General features: G+C 50.4%; 1 protein-coding gene across 1 annotated transcript in view; it reads right to left on the bottom strand.

Annotated features, from left to right (window-relative positions):
• Positions 1–408: 408 nt before the first annotated feature.
• The window catches only part of PDIA5 (protein disulfide isomerase family A member 5), a 91,275-nt gene continuing 65,514 nt past the window's right edge, over positions 409–26,169 (bottom strand). Inside the window, exons 12-17 of the mRNA XM_084802390.1 lie at positions 14,119–14,189; positions 13,386–13,546; positions 10,527–10,657; positions 6,450–6,520; positions 860–994; positions 409–635 (exon numbers count right to left, since the gene is read on the bottom strand). Of these exons, the coding sequence (XP_084658516.1) occupies positions 555–635; positions 860–994; positions 6,450–6,520; positions 10,527–10,657; positions 13,386–13,546; positions 14,119–14,189 (650 nt within the window). The 3' untranslated portion in view covers positions 409–554. The remainder of the gene's footprint in view (positions 636–859; positions 995–6,449; positions 6,521–10,526; positions 10,658–13,385; positions 13,547–14,118; positions 14,190–26,169) is intronic.

Genomic DNA, 26,169 nt, shown 5'->3' with positions numbered 1-26,169 from the left:
ACATAAATAAAATCAACTAATGATGAACAAACCCCTCTAAAAATGAAAACTATAGAACTCACGTATATGGGGGGAAAAGACACTAAATCTGACAATGTTTTTTTTTTTTTTAAATAGACAACACCAAAAGCACTAGCAGCAAAGGAAAAAAAAAATAGCAAAAGTAGTGTATTTGTTCTCATTTCAGAGCATCCCCCCAACAGTGCTTTGCGGTCATCCCTCTGTTCTACTCTCTAATGACTGATGGGGCTGGTACCCCATGTCCTCTCCACCCTCCGGGGCCTCTTGGGCTATGGCTACAGGTGGTGCTCGAATGGAGCCCACCCCTCAGAGACGATGTGAAGGATAGAGAACGTGAGTCTCCATCTCACGTGATCTTATGAAAAAAAAATAGACACTACCCCTGAATAAATGGATTAATTTTATTTCAAAATTGTACAAAAGGCCATACGTGGCTATAAAAAACTTTGTCTTCAGAACACATGGATATTCAGAAAGAACAAAACAGGCATTGTTCACAGTGTAGAGGAAGGGCTCTCTTGGAGGGGGCGGGGCTACAGCTCCTCCCTCCTTTTCTCTAGTCTCTTGAGGTCTCCCTCCCGGAGGGTTCGGATGAAATTGGTAAATCCCAATTCCTGCAGGGCATGGGAGAAAGAGAGAGAAAAGAAGGAACTTAAACTCCATGAGTGGATGGGCATCCTCCAGTCCCCCAGTTCCTGGGCAGACCCACAGGGAGACACTGTTGGCTGTGGCATTATCTTCCCAGGCTCCCAGCAGGGTGAAGATGGAGTGTCCCAGCTGACTGCTGAGGCTCCTGTCTGTCCTCGGCAATGGCTGCCCCTGGGCCCGCTCCACTCACCGTGCGATCACTTTCATACTTTTCTACAAGTTTTCCATAATGGTAGTAGTGGAACGTGGGATAGGCTTTCACCGCCTCCTGCTGACACAGGTCTTGGTTCTTGTCCTTGACACAATCCACAGCAGCACAGGCAATCTGGGGGGACGGGGGTGTGTGTGAGGTGGGGAGGGTCAGCGGAGATGTCTTCAGTCACCACATCTGCCAGGAGCAGTGCTGGACTGAGGAGGAAAGGGAAAGCGCTGCGCTCCAGTTTCCTTAAGGGAAAATTCTTCCGGCCAGCGCATTAAGACTCATGGGAAAATAACCGAACACTTGGTGCCTTGATTTCCTCAGAAAATGACCAAACCAACGTTATCAGGACATTACGAAGACTAAGAGGCTTCGAATGAGACCCGTCAGCACGTGACTGGTGGTTAGCAAGTGTTGGCTGCTGTGACACTCATTCCTTTGGACCCCATATCCAGACACTGAGCCTGCCAGGAGTCTAGCACGTGGGCAGGGCACTGGATAAAGACCGTTCTTAACCTTGTGTGATCTGAGATGTCATGAGAGGTGGGCCCAAGGGGGCCAGTACTCTGCACCATTCACCATCCAAGCCAGGTCCTAAGGATGGAGAACGCCAGGGGAGTGCATCCCAGGAACTGGTACGGAGTCCAGTCTCACTAAGGTGATCAGGTTTTGGTGAGAAAGCTCTTCAGGTGGACTTTAGCCTCCTCTAGTCCAGCATACAAACTGCATTCGCCAGGCAGTTTCTTTGGTTTTCTTTCAAAGTAAGAGGGTATAAAGTAGAAGTCGGCGGGCGTGGGGGATGGGAGTATGGGGGTGAGGGTCAGGGTGGGGCTTTTATTTTGCCTAAGGAGGAGACAGAGTCAGCTGGAGGCACTACACACAGCAACATCTCAGAGAAGCGGGAATGGCAGGCTCAGATGGGAGGCAAGTCTTCCTCTTATGTGCCAGGCCTGTTCCAGTTGCCGGGGGACACCCAGGCGATGTTGACAAAGTCCAGCCAACAAGCACTTGCTATGTAACAAATGAGATCACTTGAGAGCCTGGCGACGGCTCTGCTGACATCTGGGACAAGTCAAGATTGCTGAATAAGCATGACTCAGAGTTCTGCCTGCTGACTCATCACACTAGGCAGCGGGACCCTTTCAAGGGAACAGAACTCTCTCTGCAGGCCACAGCGGTCATAGGTACTGGTCACTTACTATGTGACCGAGGTGAGCGGCCACTGTCTTATGAGTTGTAAGACTGACAGCTAAAGCAAGCCAGGGGGTACAGGCTCCCCAACCTGCCACCAGAGCACCGCCGCTGTGCTCCCTCACCCCAGGCTTCCCTCCTGCATCTTCATCCCGATCGTTTTTATACAACAAGACTTTTGGAGCAAAGTTTGCAAACTCACTGAACATAATCCATAGCTGGCTCTCGGGCCCGTTCTATTTGGCGCACATAGAACTTAAAAGGAAAATAAATTTGAATTAGCTGCCAATGTGGAAGGAGCCAGAAGATTTAATATAAAAATTTGGCTCCGAGCTTCTCTATAAACATCAGAAGATTGGATGGTACTTGCCCTGCGTTCCCACAGGCAGCGACTGGCTGAGCAGACGGGCATCTGTCTCCTTCCGGGAGGTTAACCCTAACCCCTTCACCCACACCCCGCGATGGGCTCAATGCGCTTAGGCTGGCAGCTGGCTGCAGTGGGGCCCCAAGAACCCTGGCTCATATTCAAAATTGTGTTCTGAATTATTTAGAAACATGAGGCAGATGCTCCCGTGGCCGTCCAAGTGTAGGGTTTTCTTCTTCAGGACAAGCACTTCCGACTCCACACGGCCAGCAGCACAGGATCCACTGAGGCTGGCCCTGGGCTAGGGGCCACTGCTCCTCTGCTCGAGGTTTGATGAACACTGCTCCGGGCATCCAACTTTAAATTATGAATTCAATTTGTACACATGCCCTGGAGCTGTTGGAAATGTAGTGTATGGGTTTTTATAAATCTCCTAAATTAAAAATGTATACTTGTGAGTCCCTCACGCTAGCTGTCATGTCAGCCATGCCCACGGAATGTGGTTTCTAGCTGCAAAGGGTAAATACATGCTCAGTTTCTATAGGAGACAAGTGTGGTCAACATTCTTCAGGAAGAATCTGTTCTCTCGCCTGCCTGAACTCCTGTCCCATCGAGACCTAATTGTGATTTTCGCTGGCCACCTGCATTCAATACCCCTTTAAGCCCTACACACCTCTAGCCTTGTTCTCCTGGAGATGGCATGGGGTCCTGGCCTCTGAGTCTGTGTCCTGAAGGGTCCCCAGCCAAGGACTTGCTCTGGTACCTACAATCTTGCCTCGAGAGCTTCACCGAGCCCTCAAGTTGCAGAACGAAAGCTAACGATGGGTAAAGGGCCAATGACAAGTACGCAGTTCCCAGGACCTTCGAGTGGGACACCTCTGTGGCCCACGTCCTTGGAGGTTTCCCAAGGGACAGAGCCTAAGCAATCCAAAGCCACCTGCCCCTGTCATTCCTCCTTCAGCTTCTTCCCCCCCCTCCCCCCCGCCCTTCGTCGTCGTACTTTCTCAACCCCTGATATCTTCTCCCAACTACAGCCTCCTCACAGGAGTCTCAGCTAGGTCAGGGCCTGCTTCGGGCAAATGCAAACTGGCAATGCTTGTGTTCAGATTTGTGCTCGGCTCTTTTCCAGCAAGGGGACTTGTTTTGTGTGTGTGTGGGTGGGGGGGGGGCTGTCATTTAACCCCTCTTGGGCTCTAGATTCCACACCAGCAAAACGAGGACCATAATAACACCCGATCCACCGAGCTATTGCGAGGACCACATGACTTAAATAAATAATAAAAGCCCCCACCACTCTCATTTTCATTCTGCCAGTTACGCGCCATCCGTGGGGGGCTCTAAAGCATCAAGATGCTTGGGAGTTCAAGGGCAAATGAGGCTCCCATGTTAAGAAGTTTTCACTCCTGATGGACAGGAGTCTCACACACGATCTCCACTGCCTGTGCAGATTAGAGTAGTGATGGGGGTCAGTCACAGAGTAGGGCACCTGCAGCCCTGGGACCTCCCTTGGAAGGACCTTCACACTTCCACTGGCCCCACCCCCTAGCCCATAAAGCCCTAGTACCGTAAAGTGCAGTGATAAGTGAGGCTTCTCCTTGCTAGTCCAGCGTTCCCTAGCCCCTGCTCAGGCCCACTTGTCTTCCACCATGGGGGCCCCCCATCCTCCAGGCCACCCGATAGCACCATCTATTCCAACACTCCGTAGCCTTTCTCCACCAGCGAGCATGTCAACCGATAAAGTCCCCGACTAAGCTCCTGGGAGGGGATTTAGGCTCCCTGGCTAAAACATGAGCTGCCTCACACAGCTTTATTGATTCAGTAAAATAAATCTCTGCAGGAGCTAATATTGACTTTGGCTATGAAAATGGAAGCGAGAAACCAACTGCATATTGATTGGGGAAGGAACCGAGACTGGCTGTTGAGTGGGAAACAGACTACAAGTCCACCTGAGAGGTGGCAGCCAGGGTGTGAGGGAGAAGAGGGAGCCAGGAAGGGGACCGAATTCTGGCTACTGGTGACCCATGGGGCATCCTTGGACAAAGGACATCATAGCTCCTCTCTAGGCTGCTGTCCCTCCAAAGTAAAAGTGAATGGGGTTGGCATACAATGGTCCCCAAACACCAGTGTATGGCCAGTGTAAGGGCCAGCTCATACAAGTCACCAATTTCTGGAAGCGTCCTCTGGAGAAGCCTCCTATCTAACCCATTTAACCACCTGAGCAGCCTTAGAGCAAGCAGGGAGGCCACCAACTTTACTTCCTGGAGCACTTAGTATCCCAGCTCAGGGGTGATGCGCAATGAATTGGAGTGACAACTACTCCAGTGGTGAGGTAGGCAGGCAGGCTATGGTGGACATCACTGGAGTTCCCAGTGTGGAAGCCACCACCAGGCAGGTGGCAAGCAAAAAAAAAAAAAAAAAAAAATTAAAAAAAAAAAAATATATATATATATTAAAGCTTATGGTCCTTCCTGCACCCTGGAAGACTGAGGGGGCCCTTAAGGACTTAGGCAGGGCTTATGGGAACACCAACAGTCATATTCTCTGAGTGCACTGCAGGGTCCCAGGGACCTTTGTTCTATGGGTTCTCACCCCCCATATATGTGCCTGCTCCCTGCCTGGCTTCCTGAACCCATATGCTCTCACTAGCCTATCTCTGCCGCTCTCAAGGTGCAGCAAGGTGTCCCGGCACCGGGATCTCTCTGCCTCTGCCATCCTGGAGGTACCTGCAGGCCTACCTTCCATTTTTCTTCTGTCAAACCCTCACCATGCCCAGGACAGTGAGCTGTCCCTGTGCTGCCTCACCTGCTTTAGTAGAGCTCGTTTTGATGACATGGTCTACTGAGTGTGGGAGCTCTGCTTAGCTTGTGCCTGGACAAGCTGAAGGATCTCACATGGGAAAACAGGGAGACATAACAGCAAGCCCATGTGTGACTCTGGGTCCAATGTGTGTGTCTAAGTCCCCATGTAAAACCCTGGTATGTGACAGACCCTCATATAAACCCTGGCATGTGACAGATTCCTATGACTGGGTCCCAAGGGCTGGGGACAATCTTTGCAAGCATCTCTACCAGTCCCCAGGTCAAGAAGATGAGAAGGGACTTCAAGGACTGGACAGTGGTAGATCGCCTACCCAGCAGGAGTTCCGTCTCCAGCCCTGCCCCCCAATAAACAACAAAAAACAAGAACCTTCTAGGAGAAGGGAACTTAGGGACTGGCGATTAAGAGGGTTTCCCTGAGTTGGGCGTGGTGGTGCACGCCTTTAATCCCAGCACTCAGGAGGCAGAGGCAGGTGGATTGCTGTGAGTTCAAGGACAGCCTGGTGTAAAAAGAGAGTTCCAGGACAGCCAAGGCTACACAGAGAAACCCTGTCTCGAAAAAAACAAACAAACAAAAAAAAAAGGGTTTCCTTGAGTTCTGGAGTCCAACCCTGCTTCAAGGGCCACACACCCACCCACCCTCACCAGTGGTGGCTCTGTTCCCCTGCTGCAGAAACAGGTCTGGCATCCACTCCCTGGCACCTACTCCCTAATCCAATCTGCAGCTCCAGCTTGTTGATTTTATGCTTCATCAGCTGGCAGCTGCAGGAGCCCTTAGCTGAGGCAGGACCAGGATCCTCTGCCGTGGTCTGCTTTTTCTCCACCGCAGCCTCCTCCATGTGACTTTTGTGGGGCTCTTATTTGTATTTTTAATTATGTAAGTAATGCATGACTACGAGCCTACTGTAAAAAAAAAAGTTTGAGCGCTAAAGAAAAAATGAACACATGGCTCCTTTTTACACCCCCCCCCCGACCCCCATGGAAATGCTATGAGGCTTCAAGCTTATACCTCCAGGTGATTTCACAGGAGAAATCCAGGCTGTCTGCCTGACGAAGAGAAAGACCGTGTCCTGCTTCCGGACAACGACCGTGCCTCATAGGGTCTGGGTATGACTGCACATGGGGTCAGGGAATTGAGCCCACAGAGAAGAAGGAGTAGGAATTGGTGAGAGGCAAATTGGGGGTGAAACAAGAGAGGGGGTGTCCTTACCTTGCGGTCATCTTTGAAGGCATCAGCCGTGGCAGTGAAGTGTGGGATGACCTTCTTACAGTGTGGGCACCCTGGGTGAGAAAAGACAAGCGTGTCACACGTGCCTGAAGATGGAAGAGCTGGGGCCACTTTCTGAAACTTCGGATAGTCCTTTCTGGGAGCCCCACACCCCGCTCATCCTGTCAAGGTTTGTGCATTAACCTTGCCTCTCAAATCTCTTCCGCGTCTCCTCTGTGGGCCCCCGGGCTTTGCGGGAGTCATCGTCATGATGACTGGGGACACTCCTGCTCTAAAACGTCTCATCTGCCTCCTGGCCTAAAGGATGGTGTGTGATGGTGTTCTGCAGACATCACCCTGGAGACCAGAGGAGCTGGACCCACAGTGCAGACGGGCTGGGGAAAGGACCACGTGTGCTCCGGACTCCCCAGGTCTACCACGCTGTTCTCTTGCCCTCAGGATGAGGGTGGGTCGTCCCTCCACTTCCTGGCTGAGGAAGTGGTCCTGGGAAGGTGGGACCAGAGGCAGCAACTCTGCCCATGCTCCCAAAGCACCTGCTTTGCTGATAGCTTTCTCCCCTTCAACAACTTCTACCCCTTGCTACCATCTCAATCTTGAAGGCTGGGAGGAAGAGGAGCTAGGGAATCAGCAGTAGCCCCAGCGCCTGTCGCCTGTCACAGGGGAAAGGCCCGGAGAGTGGAGGGCGGGCTGCGGCATTCCCCTATGGGTCTTGTTTCTTGGTCTGTGCCCCACTTTGAGACATTCTCAGTGAGGAGTGGTACAGGAACCTATTTGTGGGCCATTTTCTCCTTCTGTCGCAGAAGCTGGGGAAGCCACAGGTCACACTGGCCTTCCCCTCAGGGTGAACAGATCAGAGCCCAAACCCACTGTTTCTACATTCATTCACTAGATGTGAGTGAACACAACTGCCACGGGCGGGCGGACAGCTTTGACCCTGACTGTGGTAATCAGTTCTGATGAGGACTGGTGGGGGAGGGGCCACATGCCTGCTGGGACACTCATCCTGACAAAGGCCTGCACATCCCACCTGGGGAGGTAGACAGAGCTGCCTCTGCAGTGACAGAGATGGCTTTGCTCTTCTGTGATCTCCTATTTAGAGTGAGATGACGACGACTGGCATTCCAAAGGGTTTTTGCAAAACCAAATTAAGGCTAAGCTACAAATTTAATCTGAATTTAGCATTTGAGCTGGTTCCTGAGACGGCTGGGACCACCCGCCCAGGACCACCTGCCAGTATGGCCAGACTTAGGGAGCAGCCCTCTGGCCCCCAGAATAGAGTGGTGATGATGGGGGAGGGACTTGGGGATTTCCCAGAAGAGAGCTGGGATGGCCACGGGTTATTTCGGAATAAATGAGACCATGTGGCAGATAACGGACAGATGACTTTTCAAACTACCACAAATGGCAATTATAAGTAACACCATTAACTTGACCTAACACAGACGCAAAGCTGAAATTCATGAAAATGTCACAGCACAGAGGAGTGCTGTTACATAATTTCAAAACATTTAAAGAGCACAGTCTATTGGTAGACTCATCCGTGGGCAGGTACAGGCCCTGTGAAGGTCACGGCCTACAGCAGCACACGTACAGGGTGGGCTGAAAACCTACTCCAGGCCTCACCATCCGGTTTCACTATTAATTTCCCCATTTTAACCTCCACTTATTGAAAGCATACAGACAACTGTCAGCCCAGTGCTAATCCCTACGCCATCAATTTAAAACATCGAGGCCTCGGATGAATGGCTTCTTGTATCTCGTTTTCTCAGGATCTCAAGAGAGAGTATGGCAGATGAATAGCTGGTGAGGTGCCTGGGTCAGGTCAGGTGGGCCAGAGGATGTCATGGCTTTTAGAAACTGGAGGTGAGCTAAGAAGCAGGAACCCTAGTGGGGCTCTTGACGTGGGAGGACGAGGGCGAAGCCTTAGGGTGGGACGGGAAACCTCAACTCTGGAGAAGGAGCTGAGTGGGTCTAGAAGGGGGGGTGGGCAGTTCCCGTGACCAGATCATGCAGGAAGGTGTGGGTGGAAAGCGAAGCGAGGAACAAAGATGTGTGGGGAGGCAAACCTGGGGGAGACGGAAGATGGCGGGGAGGTCGGATACGCTAAGCAATAGGCAGCTTTTTAACCAGAATTTTATCTGGGACTTCACATTTCCACAGTATTTGGAGTCTTTATATAGAAGAGTGTGTGTGTGTGTGTGTGTGTGTGTGTGTGTGTGTGTGTGTGTGTGTGTGTAGCTCACAAGTAAGTGTCTTATCATCAGAAAGCACAGAGGAGACAGACCCATTTGTCTTTAGATTGACCCCCCCCCCATCTCCAACGATATAGCACCCGGGAGTCCTGGGGTGAGAGAGATCTGAAGACAGAAACTCATAGTTAGGGAGACGGAGCAGGGGAACTCCATGGGCTAAGGTCTTCCCGCAGCTGAATCATCCCACAACGCTGCCGTGACTGTGACCAGCCATGTGAGAGTTCTGTGGGAGAAGACCCAAGGTCGCTGAGGCTGTGAGGGGGTGTCTGTACCCCTGTTCCTTCCTCTGTACCCCGGGGGTGGGTGTGGGTGGGGGGATGGTGGGGTGAGTGTGGGTGGGCGTGGGTGGGTGTGTAGTGCAAGGCTGCTGTTTGGAGAAGGAAGGCAGACTGGTCTCAACCGTGAGGATCCCTGGGAACATGGTCTAGCAGCCAGTAAGGACTTTGTGACTGTCAGAGGGTCCCACAGGGGGAATGAGGAATGGCCTAGGCCAAAGAGAGGGGGGCATTTCTGGGTTCTTGTCTTTGTGGAGTCTACTCGGTGGCTAGTCACTGAACTGTGGCCTACTGGTTGCTCTCAGAAACCACTGTGCCTGTGGAAGAGGCAGAGGCAGAGTTGCCCAGGCTAAGGAAGGGCCTGTCACTAACTTGCCACAAGGCCTGGAGGGAGCCATAAAAAAACCCTAGGTCTCAGCCCATAGGAAAGTGTTAATTTCGCAAACTGCCTTTGAGCTTTCAGACAGTCTCTAAGGGTAGGCCAGGTCTTGGAGGAACTCTGAAAGCGAACTTAACTCTGAGAAGAGGCCAAGGTTGAAGGGAGGGAGGCCGGGGAGGGTGCTGGCTGCCTGAGGGGTGGAGTCTGAAGCCATGATAGATTTAGGGCCTCTCAGACACCGATAGTGACAATAGGCGCCTCTGCAGGCTACTGACACTGAACAGTGGGGGCAGGAGAGGAGCAGCCAGGAGGGCCGGCTACAACTGACTGGGTTTATGACTAGACTGAGTGCCTGGCTTCTCTGTAGACAGAGACTTTTATTATCCTCACTCCATTAAGCTGAGCTGTAACCTGGGGGAGAGAGAGAAGGGCAGGAGAAGAGTGGAAAACTCTAAGATGCCTTCCCTCTAAGTGTCAATTAACAACTTCAGAAGGGAATGCACACCAAAAAAAAAAAAAAAAAGCCCCCCCCCCCCCCCCCCGAGGTCACAAACTCCTGTTAGCGGACTTGTCGCTTCCTCGCCTTGTATTCTGATTAAAATGAGAGTCATGGAGCTTGCAGGTGAACTTTCCTGGGCCATGGTGTCAGAGACTCAAATAGATCAAAGCCTTTAGGAAAGGTCAGGGGAGGGAGTTCTGCATGGCCTTCAAGGTAAGTAAGCTCAGTGCCAGGAGCAAGAACAGGAGGAGAATTAAAGAAATTGAATTCCTGCGTGCGTGCGTGCGTGCGTGCGTGCGTGCGTGCGTGCGTGCGTTTGTGTCTCAGGGTAAGTAGGGGAGTATAGGAGGCATGGAAAAACCTAGAGACCTTGAGAGAACTGCAAAACTGGTTCCTACCACACACAATGCCTGTAGGCCTGCTAAGAGGAAGCTATCCCCAGCGAGAGCAAGAACATGATGGGGGCTGACAGAAGGAAGCAATGAAATTTTCTGGGCCCCTTCAGCCTTCGGAAGTTGGGAGTTCTGCTTCAGGAATATGGGATTTCAGAGTTGACCAACAGCTGCCTGGTACCTGGGGTGGGGGTGGGGGCTCTTTCTGATGTGGTGGAGCCAAACCCTCTCACCTCCCTCCTCATGCAAACAAGCTACTTACAAGGGGCATAGAACATGACCAAGGCGTGTTTCTTCTTCTTCAGGGCCTCCCGGAAGTTATCCCCCATCAGGTGCGATACACTTGTCTGCTGTTCTTCCCACGTGGGCTCTGGAGGTGGGGGAGCCTCGGGGCTGCAGAGGTTGGTGGGGAAGTGGGGGGGAGGAGTAATCATGAAGAACTGTAGACAGACAGGTGTAAACCCCACCCCACCCCCACCCACCGAGGAACACAAATGAACAAACAACTTCGCATTTCTTCTGGGATTTCAGTTTAAAAACCTCAGCTTCAACACTAACAAGCCTGCCCCATCCTTGAAGAGGTGGGAGAGCCGGCCCCATTTGAACAGAGGTACCACCCTTGCCAAGGTACAGAACCTCCTCCACCTGGCTCCCCGGCCCTTCTGCCTGTCTCCAGAGTGACCTTCCAGCATGTTCTTTGAACTTTTTTGTTCTGGCACAGAGAGTACCAACCAGTCAAGAAGTGCAGGAGGCCCCGGGACCCAAGTCTAGGTTACTAGTGAGACGAGTGACTTTAAGGAAAGTGACCAGACCCTCTGAGTCTCCATCTGTGGTACCTGGAGTGGTGACTAAGGACACAGAATATGTGTGTGAAGCTCCTGCTCGGCTGGTATTAATATGCCCATCTAGAGAAGCTGGAGAAGCTAGAGAAGCTGAAGAAGCTAGAAAAGCTGGAGAAACTGGAGAAGCTAGAGAAGCTGGAGAAGCTAGAGAAGCTGAAGAAGCTAGAGAAGCTGAAGAAGCTAGAGAAGCTGGAGAAGCTGGAGAAACTGGGTGTGCTAATAAACAGTAGACACTGCATAAGCGTTGACTATTTTCTGGTTTCTGCTTGTCCACTGCTTGTCCCCATCCCATTCTGCCCTGCACGAGGATGAAGCTTGCTGTAGTTCAGATCTGGATGTCTCCCAAAAGCCTAGGTGTTTTCAGAGTGGCACTGCTTAGGGCACTGATTAGCAGAAACCAAGGTGAGGTGCAGTGGGGAGGTTGGTTTCAGATCGCTGCCAAGTAACTGGAGGACACTCTCAAACTGAAACAAGATAAAGTTTTCTCTTTGTCAGTTGATTATTTGTTACAATACAGGAAAGCTGAGTAACACTGAATCTTATTTACTTATTTTTAAGACGAGGTCTTGTCATGTAGCCCAGGCTGGCCTGGAACTTGTAACCATCTGGATTTAGCTTAATGACTGCTAGCATCAGAGGTAAATGTCAATGCAGCCGGCTCCCAGGTCTTTTAGAAGGCTCTGCCATCCTTGTTTTCCCTCTTTGCAACTCTTGTCTCTTGACAAGGAAGGCTGTACCAGGCTGCCATGTTCTCCCCACCCCTCTATACTTCTGCCACAATCCTGCACCGACAATCTAGGGCTCGGTTCAGAGTGGCATGGGCCCCATCTGACCTGCCATCTTTCACACACTCTCTAATCTTACTCCCTAACCCCAGTGTCCCATGGTCGCCCAGTCTTCTCTTCCTCCAGCTCTACTCCAAGCCTCTGTAATTCTCACGAAACCTTATGTGACTCCCAGGATCTTCGGTGGCTTCTGTGGCTTCAGTGGCTTCCATGGCTGTGGATACCAGGACCTTGTCCTCTTACCCAAGCCCCACTATTACCCCAAACCCACCAAGACTTGGAACATGTTATCTATTTTTCTCTCCAGTCCCTCTTCCTCCCCCAAATTCTCCATGCTGGCCACGGTACCCCTGTGCTGGTGACCAAGACCAACCCTTCCCTTTTCTTTACGCTCTAAGCCCCCTGGCTCCATGGTTGGCAGCACTAACTTGTCTCTTCTGCTTGCCCAGTCCCTGGATGCTGTTTTGCTAGCTATATACTGGCAGGCACATCTCAGCTACCTGGGGCTTGGCCACCTGTACACCCAGTGGTAAACACCACGTGCATCGCCTGGTACCATCTGCTTGTCCCGCTTCCGGGTGAGACCCCCTCCACCTTCCATCCCAGAATCACCTGCTGCCCTGACACCAGAAGGCTCTCTTTTAAATGCTTCAAAGCGCTATTGCTTGTCCCTGGGGGGGGGGAGGGGGTGTGTGTGTGGCCCTAACCTCTCTGAACCTAAATGCTTTCTCAATGGAATAGGAATAAGAAGTCTGGCCTCAGTAGGATTTGTAGATGAGAAGAGGGCCAGAAAAACAAGGTTTGGATAGGATTCATGGGTAAGCATTTACCTGTGTGGGCCCTGAGTCTACTGCCTTCCTGAGGGGGACTGGGCCAGCAGGACAGCCACCTGCTTCCCAGGAAGGGCTGGGAAACTCAATGCTTTGTCTCTTTCAGAACCAGATCACTCCCTCTAGCATGGAGATCTGGCTACTTAGGCTCCTTTCCTGGGGAGCAGAGAAAAATGGGAGCAGCTGAGGGTGGGACCATGCCACTTTCTTTTCTCTTGCAAGAGGCACCTCCTGGGCCTCGTACTGTGTTCTTATTCCATATACTGGGGTTTCTCCAAACACCGCGATTGGGAGGTCTTTTCATATCCTTTGAGTCCAAGCTTTAGAAACATGAGTCTCAGAATCCATACGTCTCAACATACATTCGCCACATCTGATATGTACGGGATACACACCCAGGTGCCAGGAGCCAACCACCTCTAAACCTGAGGCGGAGAAGGCAGTACACACTCATAGAAGCTGACGGACACATCTAGAATGGCGACCGTTGCCTTCAGACCCACACAGGAATGCAACTTTAGATTGAGGGAATCAAATCTCTTGGGTCCTTGGGGTCCAGTTCAAGGACAGGAGCCCATAAAAGTTCCCTTCTCTTCCTTGAAGGCCATCTCCAGGGAGCCGGCGGCTAACCAGTTAGGGCACTATCCGAGCCAAAAAGACTTACTTTTGCACCCACTCAATAAACTTCTTCTTTGTTCTGAGCGCAGGCACTGCTTGTGGCTCGCCGTTCTTAAAATACTTCAGTGTGGGAAAAGCTGAGATGTGAAACCGTTCTGCCAGGGCCTCGTTGACGGTGGCGTCCACAGCTGCAAGGACAGCAGAGCTCTGGGATGGGGGAAAGGCCAACCATGCATTACAGCCTCAGAAGTGGTGTTTCTGGAAAGAGGAGCGCAGGCGCCAGCCCGACCCTCCCCCAGGCCCTGTCAGGCCCTCACGGGGTGGGGGTGGGGGTGGGGGTGCCTGAATCTCTGCACTGACATATCGCAGGGAACAATCAAACCCTGGCACAGCCCTCACTTCTTAGCGATGAGCTTGTGAATCTGCCTCACCAACCACGCTGGGCAGAACAGGGCCTGCTCCCAGGCGTCAGGAGCCCAGAGAAAAGAGGGAATAGGCAGAGGTTCCTCCAGTCAGCTACTGAAACATGGTCTATCATAGGCTTTAGCCCTATTCTGTGTGTGTGTGTGTGTGTGTGTGTGTGTGTGTGTGTGTGTGTGTGTATGTGTGTGTGTACACACCGGTCTGACCATGGTTTACTTATTATAGGGGACATAGAGGTGCTGCACACCTCCAGAGACAGGAAGAGCCACTTTCAGGGCTTATTGAAAGTCACGATAACTCTAGGAGCCAGTGGCCCTTTGGAGGGGGTGGGTGAGGACTCAGGAAAGGAAACTTACCTCAGCATCTCCGTGGAGGACTTCAGCCGCACCCTCAAACTCCGGCTTCATCTTCTTACAGTGTCCACACCCTGTGGGGAGAGTGCAAGGAAAGGTATTCTCATGGTGCCAAGGCCCTGGGGTCCCCAGGCTGACTCCCTGAGACTGGCTGGCCTCACTCTAGGAAGCTGGGTGCTGGGAGATGACATTGATGACGACGACAATGACGATAATGACAATGACAACAAGTACCAGCTCAAAGAACTCTTCTGCTTAGTCTGTGGGGATGGACTGAAGCCAGGGAGACCAAGAGACATGAAGGAAAGAACCATAGAAACCACGCACGCATCACCTATCCAGTGCCGGGGTGCTGGGGCCCTGGAATAGCACTGCTGAACATCCTGACACGAGTCCTACAGGGGAGGAACTGACATGGTCTCTACTTTACAGATACAGAGGTGTACTACAGCTGCCAGCAACGCAGCAGGACGCCCTGGCCGTAGACCCATGCACATCCTAGTACTGTGTTGCAGTCACTAGTCATCTTCTCTGGGCTGCAGGGTGGGGAGAAGACTCCACCGAAGCAAAAATATGGGGAAAGTTAAGTTCCGAATCCCGACAGGAGAAGGTATGAGACACAGGCACGGGCCTGCTTGTGTCCAAACCAATGGCATTTCCTTGGAAGACAGCCTGCCCTTTCCTTACAAGCACACGAGCGCATCCCGCTGTCATGAAGAAAAGAATTTGATACATTATCAAGCAAACAGGGGGCCAGTAAGATGGCTCTGTGGGTAAAGGCACTTGCTGCCAAATCTGATGACATCAGTTGGATTCCTAGGCCCCACATGGTAGAAGGGGGCCAACCTTCTTTTTTACCTCCACAGTACACACATATGCATATATACACGCACACAAATACACAAATGAATAAGTGCAAAAAGAGGAAAGACATTTAAAAAAAACCATTCACTTTGTGTGGATGACACCAGGGAATCAGAAAACTTTCATTTTTCATTGAAAGAGTGGTTTCTGGCTTTGGATGCTAAAGAGGCTGTGTGGTACGGAGGCTTGACAGCTACAGGGGGCTCTCAAAGGGAGCCTAGTTGCATGGACACCAGACATAAATGATGCTCAGAGCCTGCTGAGATACGACAGCCTTCTTGAGGTGTGCTAATTGTGTGGGATTCTGGTTGTTAGGAAAAATAAAGACAGAAAGGAGGGAAGACAGAAGGTCACAGGCCACTATTATCACAGGAACTCTCCCACATCTTCCCTTCCCGGAAGCCACCTGAGCGACTATGCTGACTTTCCTACCTCCACCTCAGCCTCGCCGAGGATGAAGGGATGAAGGTGTCTGGCCCCTCCAGGGTCCTGCAAAGCTCAGTTCCAGGTGGGACAAGGACAGAAGACTCTTTTTCAGCCCACTGTCACCTTGTCCCTGGGGAGGGACGAGCGGCTCAAGAGTGGCCATTCTGCTTCCTGATAGAATCCTAACTGAACACCACGTTCCTGGGCAGAGCCCTGAGGCAGAGTCCCCTCAGGCAGTAGCTGCCAGCTGTGCCAACAAGCTGGCTCTCCTCAAATGGCCTTGTGGCAGAGATACCGCAACCTCCACCTGGAGGCTCCGAGCACCCAACAGGCAAAAAGAGTATAGGGATCCCACTGCTTCTGTATAGGGAGCTCCCCACTCCCCACGCACAATGGAAGAGGAGGTTTTGGGCCTTGGGCTAATCCAGACTGAAGATGGCGAGGACCATGGCACAATTTAATGGCCACAGGGTGCTTTCAGGAGAGAAGCCAGAGAAAGAGCCTCTCTACGGCTCCTTCCTGTATGCTGTGCACTCAACTGCACACTGCTGGACTTCATCACACTCTGACTCCTCCAAGGCGGGACCCGGGAATTCTCTACCCGGTGCCATCACATGAAGCAAAGTGGCCATCACTTAACCAACGCAGTAATTTACTGGACAGCAACGAAAAGACCAGGCCTTATTAATCCGAAGAGAACAAGAGTGACTGGGGGCTTGGGAAGACGACTGGAGGAGGCGGATGAAAGGAATGTAACAGGAACACAGTGACCCAGTCTTCAGGGGCAGGGCAGCCTCAGAGCACAGATGGGCCCAGACCCCACACAGCAGTGCAGAGTCCTGCTGCAGGGCACAGAAGACCTCTGGCCCAGAAAGTGTCGCCAAAGGTTTCTCTGAGACACTGAGGGCTGCTCTGTCCTCCAGGGCTGCTTCTGGACAGGCCTGCGGCTCCCCTGACTAGAGAGCCCCATCAACTGGACAGGTGTCAAAGGCATCATTAGGTTGAATTATAAAAACATACTTTTCCAGAAATAAGCACCTGAGTGTCCTTACAAGGCACACGTCTTTTTCCTCCTCCTCTTCCTAGAATTGGGTTTAAAATAAGGAGGCTGAAGGTTGGCCGGTTGCTTTTTGCACATAAATATTCATATTATCAGGTGACAGGCAGATCCCCAGGAATGACCACCAAGGACACAGAGTGGCAGAGCCAATCCCCCTGTCCCTGCACCTCCCCCTCAGCTAGAGATGTGCGGCTTGCAATCATCCTGGGACTCCAAGCTGGCCTCTCCCTCCCGGCAGCTAGCTACCTCAGTGGTAGGAGAGAGAAGAGGCAGCCTTAGAGGCTGAGTCTCGGGTGCCGAAGACAACTAAAAGATCTTCACTCAGAGAAAGAATAAGCAGGCTACCAAGATGAGACTTGATAGCCTATGACCATATAGTGGGGGAGGAGGTCCCCCTCGGTCACAGACCTAGGGGAGGGGAATAGGGTGAAAGCAGGAAGGGAGGGAGGAACGGAAGGATACAAGTGATGGGGTAACAATTGAGTTGTATTCTAAATAAATAAAATATATAATATATAAAAGATCTTCCCCCACCAATGTATGGCCCCCCCAAATTCATGAGTAACTTCTGAGGGATGCCGGGTCTCCTCACTGGGCTCAGAGAACTCAGGTCCTAGGCTAAATGGTTAGGAGGCTGAGGAGAGCCTGAAGGAGTCCCTTTCCCACAAGAGGTAGGTGGGCTGCCCTACAGATGTCCAGACTTAGACCTTCCATACAAATGAGCACATTAGGAACAAAAGGAATTGTCAATGGGAGGTTGTATTGACTTGATGTGAAATATATGATTTAAAAGCATTTGCTTGAATAAACAGAGAGGAAGAAAATCTTTGGGGTTTATGGTCAAAATGAGGACGCTCTGCAGTGCTTGCAGGAAGCTCACAGAGCTGCCTCCGGCCTGATAATTTTTGTTTGTTTGTTTTCCGAGACAGGGTTTCTCTGTGTAACCTTAGCTGTCCTGGACTAGACCAGGCTGGTCTCGAACTCACAGAGATCCACTTGCCTTTACCTCCCCAAGTACTGGAATTACAGGCATGTGGGCCACCTCGCCTGGCTCAGTCCAACGATTCTTATACTCTGCTCAAACAGACTGTCCCATTTTCCTGCCTGAGGCTGCCCTCCCCTCAGTAGGCAGCGTATAGAGTTCACACTGTATAAGAAGCCTTGGAAAAAAGGTAAGTCAGAGCCACTCCTGCTGTTGGGGGCTGCCTCTGTCATAGCCCAGCTGGGCCTAGAGAGAAGGCAGGGGGTAACTGGTGTGGAGCCCTCAACTTGTATTTGCAGAAACAGGCTGGCTCGGAAGGAGGTCCCCCAACACTCTGTGCCCTGAATGTGACATGGGTGGTGCTGCCGGCAGGGCCCAGACAGTGGGATTGCAGCAGAGGTCAGTGGATAAAACAGAGAAAGGCCTACTAAAGGAAAATCACCATTTCTTTCTGAATGATCCAGGTGCTGTGGCCAGATCCTGGCGGATGGGGACTTCACCCTGCACTACCTTCATGCCTTTATCAGGTTTCTGTCCTTTGATGCCACTGTCCTGCTGGGGTGGAAAATGGGCCCTATAACACCTGCCAGGTTCTATCAACAGAGAGCCAGAGGCAGACTCAGGGACTGAGAACTGGCTCACCGGGAAGACCCGCAGAGTCTGTGCCCTGCATGAAGATGGCTAAAATCTTCTAGATTCTTCCACCCAGATGCACGGCTCTCTCCCATACCTGTAGCCTTGTCTTTCAGGGCGCAGTAAGGAGAAGGCTGTTTTCTGTACACAACTATTTTTTTTTTAAGATTTATTTATTTATTATGTATGCAGCATTCTGCCTGCAGGGCAGAAGAGATGGTTGTGAGCCACCATGTGGTTGCTGGGAATTGAACTCATGACCTTTGGAAGAGCAGTCAGTGTTCTTAACCTCTGAGCCATCTCGCCAGCCCTATACAACTATTAAAATCTGTCCCAGCAGCCCCATGAGACACATGACAGATCAGCAGGTCTATTTTACAGTCAGAGATGAAACAATAAGTCCCCTTGGTTCACCAACACCTGCCCCTTTTCATCACAGTCCCTGCCCTGATGGATAAGACCTCACTGTGAGCCGGGTGTGGTGGCACATGCCTTTAATCCCAGCACTTGGGAGACAGAGGCAGGCAGACTGCTGTGAGTTCAAGGCCAGCCTGGTCTACAAAGTGAGTCAAGGATAGCCAGGGCTACACAGAGAGACCCTGTCTCGAAAAACCAAAAAAACCAAAAACACAAAACAAAACAAAAGACCTCATTGTGGACAGCATCCCCCGCCAGACCACCCTTGAGATCCCACCTGGTTTGGGTCCCACTCTGAGCCCCTGCAGCTCACTTTAGTCCCACATACCGGGCTGTTTGGCTTCTAGTCATAAAATACTTCTTATTCAGATATTCCCACGGCATTTAATTTTAGGTTGCCTGTGCGATCTCCTGATATTTACGAGCAGCCAGGGTCTCTTTTCACAGTATAAATCTTATCACATCTCCTTGCTTAAAACTTTCCAAGGGCTTTCTGCCACAGGTGGTAGATTAAAATCTAAGCTCCTTAATCATCACCATAAGCCACCCCCCTTGTGCCATCTGGTTCCCTCCCTCCCACCAGCCTCAGCTCAGGTCACTTCCTCCCATCTTTGATGCTATAGTCTGTCTCCTATCACACGGGGCCTCCCTCTACCTCAGGACCCTTGAATGGACTCCTGATCCACCTCAAACACTAACAGCCAATGGCCCGTCCCAGTTTACATGGCCCGCCTTCTTTCTATGCTTCGGCTCAAAGTCAATCTTACCCTCTGTGACTCTCCAACCCGAAGATCCCTCACACTCTTTAGTTCTCTCTTCTAAGCGCCAGCACATCCTCTTAATTTTATTCAACGCACCCTGAGCAGTCTGTCTATCCGGGTCCTGTCTCCTGAGCTGTAAGGCAGGTTCATATAGGCAGGGATTTGCATGAACCAGCTGTCTGCCTCGTTAACTCTGATGTCAAGCACCACACATTTCTTTTTTCTTTCTTTTTCTTTTTCCTTTTTTTTTTTTTTTTTTTTTTTTTTGAATGAGAACCTCAGGCCTACACTGTTCAGGTTTCTACCTGTGTACCAAAGTGCTATAGCGAGGACAAATGTCCCTCCTCAAAGGCCTCCATGTTAGAAGCTTAGGCCCCAGTCTGTGCTACTGTTACAAAGAAGTGAAACCTTTAGGATGTGAGGCTGAGAGGGAGGAAGTCACAAGTTAGATTTCTGGGGATGGACCCTCAAAAGTAACAGTGGACTGCGGCTCCTCCTCCTTCTTCTTTGTTGTCTAGTGGACCATGAGGAAAGCATCCTCCACCACATACTCCGAGCACTATGTTCTGGCTCACCACAGCCTAAAACAGTGGTTCTCAACCTTCCAAATGCTGCGACCCCTTAATACAGTTCCTCATGTTGTGGTGAGCCCAACTATAAAATTATTTCATTGGTGCTTCATAACCGTAATGGACCACCACAGGCAGAAACTTCTGAACTGTGAGCCAAAATATGTCTCTCTTTAATTTTATTTTTTTGGGAGAGAGGGAAGTTTCCAAGACAAGGTTTCTCTGTGTGGTCTTGGCTATCCTAGAACTTGCTCTGTAGGCCAGTATGGCCTTGAACTCAGAGATCTGCCTGCCTCTGCCTCTGCCTCCTTAGAGCTGGGATTAAAAGTATGTGACACCACCACTTGGCTTTTGTTGTTGTTGTTGTTGTTGTTGTTAGTTGGCACAATGACAGAAAACTAATACAAAAGGCTTAACTGGACAAAGTCTCAAGGTAGAAATAAATCATCGCTCAAGTGACTAAACACCCTTCTTGGCAAAAGTGGTGGTCAAGCTACACTGTGTATGCACAATCCCGCCCTTACCACCAGAGGGCACTCTTGCTGCCCCTTCCCAGTGATGACAGTTGTCTTCAGAGATCTCCAGCCTTCTGGATGCTGATCTAGTCCTTCTCATAGAACTCACTAGAATACACTAAGGTTTCCATTTTAGCATCTTTCCTTCTGTTCTCTGGATGAGATACCAAGAGTAGGTAAAAAACATCTGCAGACAGGGTTTATGATGAGGGGCCAGGGTAGGCCTAGACGAAAAGTAAGGTCTGGCTAAGTAATGCTTTCCCCCTTAACCACATCCATTTGGGGGAGCTGTGGGGATACATAGTACCCGTGTTACCTCAAGTCCCAACCTCCTGGGCCTTGCCTTGTTGGGGGGTCCCCCAGCTGTGCGACCTGCTGGGTAGTCAGAGGAACCTCAGATGTGGGGCGCAGGACTCTGGCTTGCTGCATTCGTGTCCTCACTGTGATATGAAAGCCCATTAGGTTTTATGGTTAAACTTCCTTGTTGGGTTTTTGTCATCGGTGGCGTAAGCCTGCTTGCTGCTAACTCTGTGGTCCACAGAGGTCTCACACTAACTCTTCTATCCCGTTCTCCTCTAGCTCCAGGGATGTTGGCCTCCGGTCACCCCGAAGCTCTCAAACTCCTCTGGATTATACTGATCACCTCTACTGACAACTGTATTATAGACTAGCCATGCATGGGCTTTCCTGGATGCCAAAAGCAGAATTTCCCAGGAGGTCAAATTCATCTGTAAAACTCCCCAGTAGCTCCGTTCAGTGGGGTTCCTACTAATGCCTGTAGATCACTGATGTTTGGGTACAGTCAAGGGCCAAAGCTGACTCGCTGACCTCTTGGGATGGAGTCACACCCTGATGGATGATCCTTCTACTTATCACAGCCCCTCATCCTGCACAGGTCTCCCCATCTTTTATGTTATCGTAAAGTGCTGATAACAAGCATTTTAAAGTTTTATTTGCAGGTTTCAATCCTGAGGAAATAATCTGACATGTGGATAAATATTTATGCACGAAAGTGTTCTCGGCAGTGTGATTTATAATGGGAGATTCAGTACATAACTCGAAGCCTCAACGCTATGTCGCTGGTTATACAATTTACAGTGCCATTACATGATAGAACATCAGGTGGCGACCAAAGGCATGCACACACAAAAAAAGTGTTTTTAGTAACATAAGAAAATAATCAAGAAGACAATGCAAAGGAAAAAGATGTACAGATTAAAAACAACAACAACAACTGAAGATAAAGTTCCTTCATCTGACACAACAAATGAAACATTTAGAGAAAGAGAATGAAATGAAAAACAAAGATTACAACAAAGGCAGGACAGTGTTGCCATATTCTGGGGTGGATTTCCTAAGAAAAGCACAAGCCAGCAGTGATGATGGAACAGGCAGACTCCCAGGCAGACTTAGTGCTGGAGTGTGGCTTCCAGGACCGCCTGGGTTAACTTTAATCCTGACTGCATTGGTTCGGCCATATGACCTATGGCAAGTCCATTGGCCTACAGTGCCCTCCTTCCTTTTTATAAAACGGGAACACTGATATTGACCTTAAGGGATTTGTCGTATAGATGAAGAGAAATAATATATGAAAAGAGTCTAGGTGACCTCTGATTCATAGCTGTTAATATTACAGTGTGGCTAGGAAAACATAAAGCATTGTAGGAGGAGAAGTGCCTACAAGCAAAGTTAATGCAAGGCGCAGAGCATCAGAGATGCAGGATGGAACCGCCAAACAGATAAAGAGTAAGACCCATAGTGACAGAGCTCTGGGTAAAAGGAAAAGGACAGCCTAGAGGGAAGTGGACAAAGGGTATGATTAGGTCACTTTCATGGAAGAAACTTAAAAGGCTGGCACACTGGTTTGCTTCTTAAATGTCTCCCTAAAAGTTCAAGTGCCCAGCCGATGGTGTTGGGAGGCGAAGAAACCCCCGGAGCTGGGATCTACTGGAAGGAAGTGAGGCATCTGGAAGTCTACACCCTCAGAGGGTATAGTCCCTCCCTTTTTCTGCCTCTTTCCACACCTCAGCCTCCTCTACCTCCCATGGCGTTCTGCTCTGACAAAGGCATATAGGCAACAGGACTAAGTGGCCAAGGACCAGGCACCATTGAGACTATTAGCGGAAAATAAGTCTCCCTCCCCTCTTTTAAATCTGCTTTTCTCTGAATTTTTTTTTCAGTGATGGGAAGCTGGCTGGCACAGCAGGTTACTGCAGGAAAGGGTGTTTAGTTTCTTCGGGGCTAGGAAAGCTGCAGCAAACTCAGTTTAGCAGAGATGCCAAAGGCTGACGGTATCTGCGTGTATGTTTCTTCCACTACACTGACCTCGATTTGTGACAGAGAGAAACATAAGGGAGCAAAGATTTCCTTTTGGCTCACGGTTTTCAAGAAGTTTGGCCCATTGTGGCAGGGAAAGTGCAGTAGAGCAGCCCCACTAACGGCAGTGGGAGTGTGGGAAGGAGGCTGTTCACATGGTGACGGACCAGGATGCAGAGAGTAAGGCCAGAATGAAGGGTCTGGTGGTAACCTTCAAGGGTTCACCCCCAGTAGCTTGTTTCTAATGGCTACACCCCAGCCTCCTGAAGCCCCCACCCCCAAAACAGTGCCATCAGTTGGGGAATAAGCATTTGAAATACGAAGTTGTGAGGGACGTTTTGGATTCAAATCATGTCTTAGCTACTTCTCTATTGCTGTGACAAGACACCATGACCAAGGTGTGAAAAGCCCAACCAACAAAAGGTTGTCTTGAGCTTACGGTTCCAGAGGGTTAGAGTCCATCATTACTAAGGTGAGGAAGTGAGGCGGCGAGAGCTCAGCTCTCACACCACAGGCAGGGAGCAGGGAGCACACTTGGGAATGGCAAGCGGCTTTTAACACTGCAGAGCCTCACCCCCAGCGAGATACTTCCTCCAGTAGGGCTATACTCTGTAAACATGCCAACTGGGGACCATGTTGGTAGGGTGTGCTCATTCAAACCACCACCAACCATAACCCCAAGGTTGCCGGGGTTCTGACTCTGCCACACATGAGAAGGGGAGTAAAACATTTCTGGGTGCTGCCTGGAGAACTTACAGAACAACAAGTCCATCCTGGCAAGCAGCCTCACTTTGGCAATTAATCCTAAATACTTAAGACACAGCCCCCCCAAAAATGTCTAGAAATGTCTCCTGTACTGTTTGAACAGTGAAAAATTGAGGACAGATGTCTATCAATAGGGGGATTTGTTTAAAATGTATGGCACCTCCAAATTATAACACAATATGCAGTGCTTAGATTTATATGTCAACACTTTCATCTACATGAAAACATCAGAACCTACTGGTAAGTGGAAAAAGTCAAATCACGGAAAATGGATAAAGAGTGTTCCTACTCATAGAAGAAGGAGGAGGAGGAGGAGGAGGAGGAGGAGGAGAAGGAGAAAAAGAAGAAATAGAAGAAGGCTCCCATAATGTGGGTGGAGCCAGCAGAGAGAGGTGGTGATGCTGACATTAGCAGCGTCCAGCCCTTGGATGGAGAGTGGGCCTGGGAGAGGGGCCTTCCCACTGTTTGCACTGTATTCCTACACAGCCCTTGAACTCTGCATTGCCAGCAGCAGCAGCAACAGCAGCAGCAACAGAAGGCATTACTATTAGTCTTAAATTGTTTGTACAGAGCCGGTCGTGGTGGTGCACACCTTTAATCCCAGCACTCGGGAGGCAGAGGCAGGCGGATCTTGTGAATTTGAGGCCAGTCTGGTCTACAAAGCAAATCCAGGACAACCAAGGCTACATAGAGAGACCCTGTCTCGAAAAAAACCATTAAAATTTTTGTTTGTACAATTAGAAAAGAAATAGCAGCAGGAAAGTTTTCAGGCATGGTAGTTACACAACTCTATACATGTGTTGATGAAAAGGCCAATGTTACTGTATGTTAACTTGAAAAAACAAAGTGAGTCCAGGACAGCCAAGGCTACACAGAGAAACCCTGTCTTGAAAAACCAAAAAAAAAAAACCAAAAAAAAAAAAAAAAAAAAAGCTAAAAGCAAGGGAAAGGGGGTTGGAGACATGACACAGCGGTTAAGGACACCTGCTGCCCTTACAGAAGACATGGGTCCGTTTCCCAGCACTCACATGGTGGCTTACGACCATCTATAATTCCAGTATTAGGGGATCCAATACCCTCTTCTGGCCTCCCCGGGTACCAGGTACCTATACAGTGCACATACATACATGCAGGCAAAACACTCATATATGTAAGTGGTCACCTCTGGAAGTGGACTGGAAATGGTTTTGGTTTTTTCTTGGTCACTTATTTTTCTCCATACCATGGAGGTACGGAAGGCAACCGAGGGGCTGGGAGATGAGGCTTGCTTGGGAGAGTGCTTAACTGGCACACAGACCGCCCTGGGTTTGATCCCTCGGATTATAAAACTGGGCATGGTGGCATATGCCTGTAACCTCAGCACTTGAGAGATAGAGATAGGAAGATCAGAGGTTCAAGGTCATCCTTGACAGCATCGGAAGTGGGCTTGGGCTAGGGGCCCTGTCCTTAAAATGGGGGTGTGGGGGAGGAAGAAGAAAGGAGGAAAAGGAGAGAAGGAAGGGAGGGAGGGAGGGAGGGAGGGAAGGAGGGAGGGAGGGAGGGAGGGAGGGAGGGAGGGAAAAATAAAAGAAGGGAGGAAGAAAGGAGAATTCAGGGAGAGGTGAGTGACAGCCACCTAATCTCCTGTACAGAATGTGGCAGAAACAAACAAAAGGCACTAGAGTATGTATGGCAACAGCCACTATCCGTGGACACGCCTTTTACAGACCCTGTTTTTGTCCCCTGAGGGGTCTAAGCAGGCTTAGATCTAGTCTTCCATAGGTAGCATTCATGCCAAACCCTTCATGGAGGGGCAGAGGGAGGCCAAGTGCAGGGCCTAGCTGACAAAGGAGGAGAGGACACTGTAGGGCTGCAAAGCCAGGCTCGGCCACACACAACCCAACCCGTGAGCCGATACCTCTCCCAGCCCTTTGCTTACATTTGCCCTGTCCTCCCCAGGAAGCCCAACTTAGCTCCTGGAATGAGGCCCATGGGACAGACCTGGCTGCAAACCAGGTGACTACAGCCAGCCTATGCAGAGGGTCTTGATAGGCTCTGCCTAGCCCTCGTCACCCAATGACTACCCAGCTGCCCTGGAGGGTCGGAATGGCTTACTGGGAGGAAGGGAAGGAAAACTATGAAGCCACTGGGCAAGCCGAGGCAGGAAGAAGGAAAAGAACCTGGGGGCCAACAGAGGCTTCACGGTCAGTCCAAGTACAGAGACTGACAATATACAACAACCAGGAGCCGTATGCCTCTCCCCGAGGGCCCCGGAGCATGGCCCATGGCCCCCTGAGAAAGCTGCAGGCAGGCATCAAACACATAACATGCCTTGGCAGCCCACTGTTGTCAGGAGCTCCTGCCTGGGTAGGCATAGCTTGAGAGGAAATCTGACGGCCTTCTCTCCTTGGCTTTTCCATGAGAGACCAGGGCAGAGAGCATTGTCTCAGCACTTACCACAACGTACAGAAACAACACTGCACAGAAAAACTGCGGGTCTCACAGAGAGTCAGATGGGAATAAGCTGAACCTCCTAAGCCCTGTGTCCCTATACTGCTCACCTATAAAATGGCTAGGAGTCATTGAGACAAGTTTTTCGTTTTGTTTTGTTTTGTTTTGTTTTGTGCTGCTTTCAAAATCTTAAGGAAGAAGTCAGCTCTTTCAGCTGGCTGCTCTTTACCCAGTGATAGGCCTTGCAATTCTGAGTCTGTCTTGATGCTCACGGGTTGTTTTGTAGATGCCCATTACAGCCAAGTATATACTCTCT

Source organism: Acomys minous (assembly GCF_964271855.1).
Source record: "Acomys minous genome assembly, chromosome: 11".
Classification (NCBI taxonomy): Eukaryota; Metazoa; Chordata; class Mammalia; order Rodentia; family Muridae; genus Acomys; species Acomys minous.
The sequence above is the reverse complement of the archived record's forward strand: the minus strand, read 5'-3'. Positions and strand labels throughout refer to the sequence as shown.